The following is a 12,209-nucleotide window of genomic DNA, read 5'->3' on the forward strand; positions in this document are numbered from 1 at the left end:
CTCAGCCTCCCAAGTAGCTGGGACTACAGGTGCCCACCACCACGCCTGGCTAATTCTTTTTGTACTTTTAGTAGAGATGGGGTTTCACCGTGTTAGCCAGGATGGTCTCGATCTCCTGACCTCGTGATCTGCCCGCCTCAGCCTCCCAAAGTGCTGGGATTACAGGCATGAGCCACTGCGCCTGGCCTTCTTTTTAATTCTTATGGGGAATGTATATACTCATTGGCTGTTCTGTAAACTTTTTCATTTGCTGGAAGAGAAAATCTTTCTAGCATTAAAGCATTGGCAATTCACGTACAGTATATAGAATGGTTCTGCAAGGTAGACTATGATTATCACAAGAAATAATTTGATAACAACAGAAAGTTGATGAACTAAAATTTTCCCCATATCTTGGACTATAAATAATAAAACCATTGATTACTTTCAGCTCAGTAAAACTGTGAATTCTTTAGGAGGCACTAAGGAATATTCAGAGTTTAAGAACTTTATTTAAAATATGGAGTGCCTTTAAAAACTTAAGTGTACAAAACCGGTTGGAATTAACTTTGAGCTAATGGTGCAGATGATTATAGATGTTCATAAGGGGTTCTTCAGACTTGCGTGGATCTCACCTGTTCTCTTGGTACTTCTTTTTTTTTTTTTTTTCAATAGAAATTTATCAAACATTTATTGTGTGTTTATATCCATGTGAGAGTTTCATTGTCTTAATCATTTATTTGACATTTCTTTAACAATCCACTTTGGCACTTTTTGAGTCATATATTGTATCATTTAATCCTTATGATACTTTGTGACAGTTACAGATAAGGAACCTGAAGGTTAGTGAGCTGAAACAATTTGTCCATAGTCATTCAGCTAAATGTGGATCAACAAGGCTTGAGTCATGGTCTATGATTCTAAAGTCTGTGCTATATGTCAAGGATTTGCCCCTGCTTCTAAGGAGTTCACACCCTTGCGGAGCAGACCAAGTGCATTATAAGAAAATGCAAACATTGGCATATTAAAGTACAAATAATTTACAACAGAACAGAAAGAATGATTGATTATTCTTGGGTTCATGATAGGAAGGCATAAGGGAGAATCACAACAATTAACAATGAAGCTGAAACTTTAAGGAAGTGTAAGAATTCAGGCATAACGTGCGAGAATGAAAGTTCCTAGCAGAAGAAAGAGTATGGGCAGAACTAAAGAGTTGTGAAATAGTGTGGTTCTTCATAATATTACAGTGTGCTTAAAGCAAGGAGTGTGCCACGAGGAGCTACAGGAGAAATGGTGCAGAAACCCAGGACTTGGGACTTTCAAGTAGGAGGGCATGGTTAATGGAATCTGTGGCCTGGGAGAGTTTAATAAGAATGAGGACTGTAGAAAGATTATTGCATCTGATGATGAGGAAATTATACCAAAGAGCCTCAGAGTGGGGGCACTGAAGCAGAAATGGGTGAAAGTGGAGACATATTTTACGACAATTGAAGTGAATGGAGTGAAGTATGTAATTTATTTGTTTATTTATTTTAAATTTATTTATTATTATTATACTTTAAGTTGTAGGGTACATGTGCATAACGTGCAGGTTTGTTACATATGTATACTTGTGCCGTGTTGTAATGAGCATATTTATTCATGATCTTGTAACATTTTCTCTCAAGAAATTTCTGTGTCTAAATCATTAAGAATATTGATTCAGAAGTGATTTTTAAAAGTTTTAATTAAGTGCATTAATTTATTTAGTTTTAACTTTGCTAGTTTTTAAGTGACTTTAAGAACCAAGAGAGTAGATGTGGTCCACAGATTCTAAAACTTACATCCAGAGTCTTAAGTTATGGGTTTTATGAGGTGTATTTGTCTCTTCTCATGCTGTTAATAAAGACATACCCAAGACTGGGTAATTCATAAAGGAAAGAGATTTAATTGACTCACAGTTCCACATGGCTGGGGAGGCCTCACAATCATGGCAGAAGGCAAAGGGAAAGCAAGACGTGTCTTACATGGCAGCAAGCAACAGGGTCTATATAGGGGAACTGCCCTTTTATAAAACCACCGGATCTCGTGAGACTTATTCACTATCATGGGAATAGCATGGGAAAAATCCACCCCCATGATTCAGTTACCTCCCACCGGGCCCCTCCCACAACATGTGGGGATTATTACAGTTCAAGGTGAGATTTGGGTAGGGACACAGAGCTAAACTATATTGTGAGAGTAAATATTTTATTAAAATATTTGAAAAATATTCTATCTTAATGTCTCAATATTATTTTCAGTTGAGGGAGAACTGTAGGTTGAATGAAATACCTCCTAGAGTTCTTGGTTAGAAAAAGGTGCTTATTATTGTTATTTATTACTTAAAATAGAAACTGAAAAAATTTACTATATAATAACACATCTATAAAGAGAAAATGGAAGCAGAACATCTTTTAACAAATGTTTCAGATATTTGCGTAGAGAAGAGATCTTATTTGTGGGACTCAAAACAGGTTTCAAGATGATTATGTCATTTGAGACGAACCTTAAGGTATGCTAGGATTTTGACAGGCAGAGATGTGTATAGAATAACATTCCATTCACAGTACCAGTCATAAATAAAAGATGATTGTTGATGTTTTCAGGGAGCAACAGCTGACTAGTTTGGCTGAAGTGTGGACTGGGTATAATGGAGTGGTGTTAGATGAAACTGTAAGGAGGTTGGGCGCAGTGGCTCACACCTGTAATCCCAGCACTTTGGGAGGCCAAGGTGGGCAGATCATGAGGTCAGGAGATCAAGATCATCCTGGCTAACATGGTGAAACCTCGTCTCTACTAAAAATACAAAAAAAAAAAAAAAAAAAATTTAACTGGGCGTGGTGGCAGACGCCTGTAGTCCCAGCTACTCAGGAGGCTGAGGCAGGAGAATGGCATGAACCTGGGAGGCGGAGCTTGCAGAGAGCCGAGATTGCACCACTGCACTCGAGCCTGGGCGAGAGAGCAAGAGTCCATCTCAGAAAAAACAAAAACCGAAACAAAAAAAAAAAACCCAAAACAAACAAACAAAAACTGTAAGGAAAGGTCAGAATCAGAACTTAGAATGCCAGATTGGATACTTTTTACTTAACGCGAATCCACTGTTCATTGTGTGGGGACTTCTGCCTGTCTTCAGTTATACTACTCAAAACTGTTCGGGAAAGTCTGAGAAACTGTCACAGCCAAGGAGAGCTAAGGAGAACTAACAAGTAAATGTGATATAGTATCCTGGATGGGATCCTGAGACAGAAAAAGTTGTTATTAGATAAAATAACAACTACTATGGCTTTTAGTTAATAATGTATCAGCATTGGTTCATTAAATATGATAAATATTGCATACTTATGTAAGCTGTTAATAGAGGAAATTGGGTGAAGGGGATATATGAGAATTATTTATTCTGTTGTGTCAATTTTTCTGTAAATCAAAACTATTCTGAAAAAGACAGTTTATTTTAAAAAATAACATTTACAGTATCTTCAAAAACAGTGCTCAGGGACAAATTTAACAAAATGTGCTAGAGATACATAAAAAACTTTAAAATACTGCTAAAAGAAGCTAAAGACCTAAGTAAATGGAGAAATATAACATGTTTATGGATTGAAAAACTTAATATTGTTCCAATGTCAGTTTTTTCCTGAATTGATCCAGAGATTCAGTGAAATCCTAGTTAAAATTCTAGTAGTCTTTCTGCAGAAATTTATAGGCTGATTCTAAAAATCTGTATTGAAATGCAAAAGGACCCCAATGTAGCCAAAATAGTTTTGAAAAAGAAAAAAGCTGGAGAACTTAAATATAAATTTGATTTCAACAATTACTATAAAATTCTGGTAATCGAGGCATTGTGTTCTATGTTGTCATATATAGTCAGTTGATTTTAACAAAGGCTTCAAGATAAATCAATAGTGATAGAATAATATTTTTTAAAATGGTGCTGGATGGACCAATTCCTTGAAAGATGCAATTCATCCAGGCACTTTGGCTCACGCCTGTAATCCCATCAATTTGGGAGGCAGAGACAGGTGGATCACCTGAAGTCAGGAGTTCAAGACCAGCCTGACCAACATGGCGAAACCCCGTCTCTACTAAAAATACAAAAATCAGCTGGGTGTGGTGGCATGTGCCTATAGTCCCAGCTACTTGGGAGGCTGAGACAGGAGAATTGCTTGAACCTGGGAGGCGGAGGTTGCAGTGAGCCAAGATCGTGCCAGTGCACTCCAGCCTGGGAGACGGAGCAAGACTCCATCTCAAAAAAAAAAAAGAGAGAAAGACACGATTCAAAACTCACAGAAGAAGAAATAGACCACAGGAAGGGGAATATCACACATCGGGGCCTATTGTGGGGAGGGGGGAGGGATAGCATTAGGAGATATACGTAATGTAAATGACGAGTTAATGGGTGCAGCACACCAACATGGCACATGTGTACATATGTAACAAACCTGCATGTTGGGCACATGTACCCTAGAACTTAAAGTATAATAATAAAAAAAAGAATAGACAATCTGAATAGGCTTATATCTATTAAACAAATTGAATCAGTAATTAGTAATCTTCCAAAACAGAAAGCATCTAGCCCAGATGGGTTCACTGATAAATTCTATCAAATATTTAAGGAATAAATTATACCAGTTATCTACAATCTCTTTCACAAGATAAAAGCAATGGGAATACACCCTAACTCATTCTGTGAGGTCAGCATTACCCTACTACCAAAATCAAAGTCATTCCAAGAAAAGAATAATACATAGCAACATCTCTCATGACCACAAATGCAAAAATCGTCAAAAAATATTAGCAAATCAAATCCAACAATATATAAAAAGAATTATACACCAAAACTGAGTAGGATTTATACCAGTTGTAGAAGACTAATTCACCATTTGAAGAACACTTAATGTAATATATCACACTAACAGGCCACAGAAGAAAAATCACGTGATCATAGTAATACATGAAGAAAAGACATTTGACCAAACCCAACACCTATTCATGATAAAAACCGTAAGTAAGCTAGGAATAGAGAACTTCCTCAACTTGATAAGGAAAATCTACAAAAAACCTGCAGATAACATCACAGTAGTGAGGAACTAGAAGCATTCCCCCTAAGATCAGGAACAAGACAATGATGTCCTCCCATCACCATTCCTTTTTACCATCATACCGGAAGTTCTAGAAAAGGAAAGAAAAGATATACTGATTTTGGAACGAAGAACTCAAATTGTCTTTGGTCACAGATAACACGATCATCTATGAGAAAATACACAAGAACTGACAAAAACACTTCTGGAACTAAGAAGTGATTATGGTAAGGATGCAGAATATAAGGTTAATATTCTGTAAGGTTAATGTGCAAAGTTCAATATGTCCTGTATTCCAGCACTGAACAAGTAGGAATTTAAAATTAAAAGCAAAATACCATTTACTGTTAGCACTCAGAAAAATGAAATAGGCATAATTCTAACAAAATACATACAAGATCTAAGGAAAACTACAGAACTCGGATAGGAGAAATCAAAGAACTAAATAAAGAAGGAGATATCTCATGTTTATTGCCAGAAAGACTCAATATTGTCAAGATGTCAGTTCTTCCCAACTTGATCTATAAACTAAATGCAGTCTCAGTCAAAATCCCAACGAGTTATTTGGTAGATATCAACAAACTGATTCCAAAGTTTACCTAGAGAAGAAAAGTCCCCGAATAGCCAACATAATAATGACGAAGAACAAAGCTGGAAGATTGACACCACCTGACTTCAGGACTTACTATAAAGCTACAGCAATCAAGACAGTGTGGTATTGGCAAAAGAATAGTCAAACAGATTGAAGAAACAGAATAGGGAGCCCAGAAATAGACCCATGTAAGTGTAGTCACATGATCATTAACAAAGGAACAAGGCCAATACAATGGAGAAAAGATAGTCTTTTCAAACAAATGCAGCTGGAACAATAAGACACCCACATGCAAAAAAAAAATATATATATATATACATATATATATCTTTTACACCCTTCACAAAAATTTATTCAAACATGAATCGCTGTTCTAAATGTAAAATGCAAAACTACAAAATTCCTAGAAGATAACATAGGAGAAAATCTAGATGACCTTGCTTATAGTAATGACATTTTAGATACCATGTCAAAGGCACAATCTATGAAATAAAGAATAAGCTGAAATTCATTAAAATTAAAACTACTATTTGAAAAATACTGTCAAGAGAATGAGAAGGCAAGCCACCGACTGGGAGAAAATGTTTGCAAAACACATAATCTGATAAAGGACTTTTATCCAAAATATACAAAAAACTTGTAAAACTCGACAGTAGGAAAACTAACAACCTGATTAAAAAATGGGCAAAGACTTGAACAGATACCTCACTGAAGAAGATATGTCAATGGAAAATAAGCATATGCAAAGGTGTTCATCATATGTCATCAGGTTTGTGCAAATTAAAACAATGAAGTCCCATGACACACCTATTAGAATGGTCAAAATCCAAAATGCTGACAACAAATGCTGGTGAAGATGTGAAGCAACGGGAACTCTCATTCGTTGCTGGTGGCAATACAAAATGGTACAGCCACTATGGAACATCAGTTTGGTAGTTTCTTACAAAACCAAACATACGCTTACCATATGATCTAGCAGTCGTGCTCCTTGGTTTTTATCCACAGGAGTTGAAAACTTACGTCCGCACAAAAATCTGAGCATGAGTGTTTATATCAGCTTTATTAATAATTGCCAAAATTTGGAAACAAACAAGTTGTTCTTCAGTAGGTAGATAAATAAACAAACTGTGGTACATCCAGACAGTGGAATATTATGCAGTGCTAAAATGAAATGAGCTATCAGGCCATGAAAAGACATGAAGGAACTTTTAATACATACTACTAAGTGAAAGAAGCAAATTGAAAAGGTAGCATTCCAACTATGTGACATTCTGGAAAAGATAAAACTATGGAGACAGTAAAATGCTAAGTAGTTGTCAGGGGTTCGGGGGAAGGAGAATTGAATAGATGGAGCACAGATAATTTTTAGGGCAGTGAAAACACTCTGTATGATACCAAAATGATAGAAACATGTCATTTATATATTGTCCAAATTCATAGCATGTATGCCATTAAGAGTGAACCCTAATGTGAACTATGGGCTTTGGGTGGTAATGATGTGTCAATGTGAGTTCATCAGTGCAACAAATGTACCACTGGTGGGAGACATTGAAGTTGGGAGGCTGTGTATGACTGGGAAGATATGGGAGATCTCTGTACCTTCTGCTCAACTGTGCTGTAAACTTAAAACTGTTCTAAAAAATAAAGTCTACTTAAAAAGTGGTGCTGGAACCATTGGATATCCATATTAAAGAAACAAAAACCAAAACAAACCCTAAACCTTAATTCTTTGTTAAATTTGTATAAATTTAAGGCATACAAGTACAGTTTTATTACATGGATATACATGGATATATTACATAGTGGGAAAGGCTGGGCATTTAGTGTAACCTAATAGTGTACATTTTACCCATTAAGCAATTTCTCATCCATCACCCCTTCTGACACTCCCACCCTTCCTAGTCTCCAGTGACGAGTATTCTACATTCCGTGACCACATGTACACGTTACTTAGCTCCCACTTATAAGTGAAAACATGCAGTATCTGACTTTCCATTCCTGTGAATCTCAAGTCTTATCACCATACACAAAATTATACTATACTCAAAATGTATTGTAAACCTAAACATAAAAGCGTCTATATTTTCTAAAGAAAATATAGCAGAAAGTCTTTGTGATTTTGGAATACACAAAGATTTATCTTGACCATAAAACAAAAATATTAACATACTGGACTTAATCAAAATTAAAGCATCTGGGCTTTGAAGTAGAGCATTAAAAAATAAAAAGCAAGGCATAGATATGGAGGAAATATTCATAGAATATATCCCAAAGAATTTGTATCCAGAATATACAAAGATGCCTTAACAAAAATTAGGCAACCAATTTTAAAATGGGAAAAAGGTTTGAACATGAACTTCACAAAAGATACACAAGTAAGTACATGAAAAGATGCTTAACATCCTAATCATTAGGGAAATGGAAATTTAAAAGCAGTAAGAAAAGCACCCAAGGAGGTGCCACTTCACACTTGCTAGAATGTCTGAAACTAGAAAGACTCACAATATCAAGTGTATGTGAGGATGTGGAGTAACTCTCCAGAATACTCATGTTCCTGGCAGAAATGTCAGGAAAGAAAAGAAATTCTGGACATCAATTTGGCAGTTTCTTGTGAAGTTAAATATGTATTTAGTATATGACCCAGCAGTTCCACTCCTATGCATTTACTGAGAAGAAACTAAAACATATGCCCACACACAGACTTGTACATGAGTGTTCATAGCAGCTTTATTTGTAATATATAAAAACTGGAAAAAATAGAAATGTCTATCAACAGATATTATGGGTAAACAAATTTTGACATATTCACACAATACCAGTCAGAAATAGGAATGAAGTATTGATATATAAAACATGAATGAATTTCAAAATTATGCTGAATGAAAGAAGCCAGACAGAAAAGAGAATATACTGTATGTTTTCATTTATATAAAATTCTAGGCAATACAAACTATTTTATAGTTGACAGGAGTGGTTTGGAGAGGGCGGAGGAGGATCGTGATGGGGTATGAGGGACTGTTTCATAGTGATAGACATGCTCACATCTTGATTGTGGTGATGACTTCCTGGGGGTGTACATATGTCAAAACCTTAACTTCTTGCGGTTTGTTGTATGTAAATTTTACCCTCATAAAATTGACTTAAAAAGTGAAAAAGTCAGCTATCATTAACCTTTTCTTCTCTTTGGTTACCCTCTTTCTTAGTATATTTGATATGTCTGACTTTACATGTATTACTTTCAGATGATTCATTCCGGACTCGTAATGCCAGCAGTGTTCCACCTTCCTTTTCTCCTAATACTCCCTTACCAAGTACTTCCCGTGGGACAGGTAACTCAGTTGATCCCAAGAGCAGTGGAAGTAAAGATACACAACCACGGAAGGCTACCTTGTAAGTAATCAAGTGATGTCAGACTGAGTGTATTATCCTACTCTTTTTCTCAACAGACTTTCCTTCCCACTTAAGTACTTTCCAAAGAATAGAAAATGTCTATAATGAGAAAATGTTATAAATTAAAGGGTATTACTGTCACATGTGACTCTGTTATGTTAGTTTATATAGAATAACTTACATTTGGCAAAGGCATTGTAACCTTAGGAAATCAACAGGAAACATTTAAATGGCTCCCACTAATATCTGAAATCTAATTTTTTTCTATGAAATGTTTACATTTAGGGAATTTGTCTCTAAGAAGGCATCCCTTTAAACACCTAGCTTAAGGATATGGTATTTAATCACCCAGTGTGCAGAAAGATGGGTACAGCTGATGTCACGTTAAGAAATAAGTGGCAGCATGGAACCCAGAATTGTGAGTTCAGTAAACTGGAGAGGTTTACAGACTATACTTATGTCTTGAAGTTGAAGTTATAAAGGGCCTCCATTCTCCTTTTCCCCCATGATTCCTTTTAATGTGCTATTTGTATCTTGTTTGATTTGTTGAAGTCTTTCTTTTAGCTTAAATATTTAAGAAAGGGGTACCATAAAAATCACCTTGATAAGAGACTATATCAAGGTATAAATGATTCAGCCAAGATACCCAAACCGTAGTTACAAGTTAGCTATTTCATATAGGACACCTGAACCTTCTGGTTGGAACAGACTTTTAACAATATTTAGATGTTCTTTTAAACATATTTTAGTGAATGCATGGGCATTTTTGAATAAAGTTTCTTAAATGCATTCTTTTGCAAAAACTCTGTGCTGGAGTCCCTTTTAGGATCTGATTTAGGCTGTTTTGCATTGCTATAAAGAAATACCTGGGCTGGGTAATTTATGAAGAAAAGAGGTTTAATTGGCTCATAGTTCTGCAGACTTCACAGGAAGCATAGCGGCATCTGCTTCTGGGGAAGCTTCAGGAGGCTTATTATCCTGGTAGATGGCGAAGCAGGAGCAGGCACATCACATGGTAAAAGTAGGAGCAGGAGAGAGAGAGTGGGGTTGGGGGAGGTGCCACACACTTTTAAATGATCAGATCTTGCGAGAACTCACTATCACAAAGAAAACACAAAGCCATAAGGGATCAGCCCCCATGATCCAAATACCTCCCACCAGGCCCCACCTCTAGCATTGTGGATTACAATTCAACATGAGATTTGGGCAGGGACAAACATCCAAACTATATGTATTCCAAAGTTTAATTGGTCGTTGGGTGTATGCCCAACTTCATTCAAAATTTAGAAATAAGTTTAGAAATAAATTTATTGACTAGCGCTCAGGGAAAGAGAGCCAATGTACTATTACAAAAACATAATAGTAATAGAAAAAAACATTGATATTACAGGTTAGTGTCAATGCAGAGTGTACTTTTATTTACAGAGAATGCTCTTTAGCTATACAGTTACTGCTCCCATGATTATACTATGGAAGTTCCACTTAAAAGTCATGAAAGGTCCAGGTGCAGTGGCTCATGCCTGTAATCCCAACAATTTGGGAGGCCAAGGCAGGTGGATTATCTGAGGTCAGGAGTTTGAGACCAGCCTGGCCAACATGGTGAAACCCTGCCTCTACTAAAAAAATACAAAAATTAGCCAAGCGTGGTGTCGTGCTCCTGTAATCCCAGCTACTCAGGAGGCTGAGGCAGGAGAATCGCTTCAACTCGGGAGGCAGAGGTTGCGGTGAGCTGAGATCGCGCCACTGCACTCCGGCCTGGGCAACAAGAGTGAAACTCCGTCTCAAAAAAAAAAAAAAAGTGATGAAAACAGAGGCAGGACACGGTAATGGTGTATAGAGAGCCTTGTGTGTCTTGTTCCCAGCAGCAGCTAAGTGGCTGTGCAAAGTTCAGCTCAGTGCACTGACCCTCACTGTGCATATCTGTCACATGACAGGGCCGCCTCATGGTTCCTCCTTCTTTAAGGTGCCTTCTAGCTCTGGCATCCTGAAATCCTCTTGTTATTTATTTATTTTTTTTTGAGACAGAGTCTCGCTCTGTCGCCCAGGCTGGAGTGCAGTGGTGCAATCTCAGCTCACTGCAAGCTCCGCCTCCTGGGTTTACGCCATTCTCCTGCCTCAGCCTCCCGAGTAGCTGGGACTACAGGCGCCCGCCACTTCGCCCGGCTAGTTTTTTTTGTATTTTTTAGTAGAAACAGGGTTTCACTGTGTTAGCCAGGATGATCTCGATTTCCTGACCTCGTGATCTGCTCGTCTCGGCCAGGCTTGAGGCACCGCGCCCGACCCTGAAATCCTCTTTATTACCCTAAACCCTCTTCCTCAGAAAAGATTGCCCTGAAATTCTTCTGTTGAAGAGCATATTTAGTAACATCAAAAGTAATGTATTCTCTTGTCCACTTATTATTTTTCTAAATGCCATAGGCATTTTTTACAGTAAAGACCGTTGAAACCCAGTATATTTATGCCAGTTCTCCTTTATTTCAGATTACTCTCTTTATCTGTTCTTTCATTGTTGAGCATGCTTTTCCTTTTCATAGACTGAATTTTTTCTTGTTCAACATACATAGTATGTAGTTATTTATATAATTTATATATGTATAAATGATTAAAAAGTGAATCTAGAAACAAACATTTTGATAACAAATCATATCAGGTTTAGTCTTTGCTGATTCTAAAGGAGGCATGTTGATATCCACAGTTGCTTTCTTAACTTGTGACTGGATATACAAGTTTGTAATTATATTTTCATCTGATGTGGCACTTATATGGATCTCTCTTGAGTGCACACTGCCACGTGGCTGGATGGGTGATGATATCCACATTGGTCTTTCTTCTGTAAAATAGTATCCACTATTCAAAACAGGCCATATCCAAATGAAAATACGTTCTTTTCATTTAAAATAAGCCTGTGAGGTGATTTTGGAAAGTATAAATTATCTCAGTTTTTGCTTCTCAAATTCTATGCAATACATTCCTCAGCTTTTCAGTGTCATTGAGATGACACATTTGGTATTTAGGAATGTTAGTGTCTTAAAGGAAGCATAGGTATGTATTATATCTTGTCTCTTAAGGCAGTTCATATATTTATGCCTGTGTAACTTCCATTATGGTTTTTTTTTTTTTTTTTTTTTTTTTTTTTTTTTTTTTTT

The 12,209-nt window shown here is 36.7% G+C and overlaps 1 protein-coding gene across 4 annotated transcripts in view; it reads left to right on the forward strand.

Moving 5' to 3' along the window:
- Positions 1-12,209, forward strand: part of PPP4R4 (protein phosphatase 4 regulatory subunit 4) — a 108,385-nt gene that overhangs the window by 94,452 nt on the left and 1,724 nt on the right. For all 4 annotated transcript variants that reach the window (XM_025392179.1, XM_025392178.1, XM_025392176.1 and 1 more), the window contains one exon: positions 8,916-9,063. In XM_025392179.1, the coding sequence (XP_025247964.1) occupies positions 8,916-9,063 (148 nt within the window). The remainder of the gene's footprint in view (positions 1-8,915; positions 9,064-12,209) is intronic.

The sequence above is a fragment of the Theropithecus gelada genome, chromosome 7b (genome assembly GCF_003255815.1).
Source record: "Theropithecus gelada isolate Dixy chromosome 7b, Tgel_1.0, whole genome shotgun sequence".
In the NCBI taxonomy this organism is placed as follows: Eukaryota; Metazoa; Chordata; class Mammalia; order Primates; family Cercopithecidae; genus Theropithecus; species Theropithecus gelada.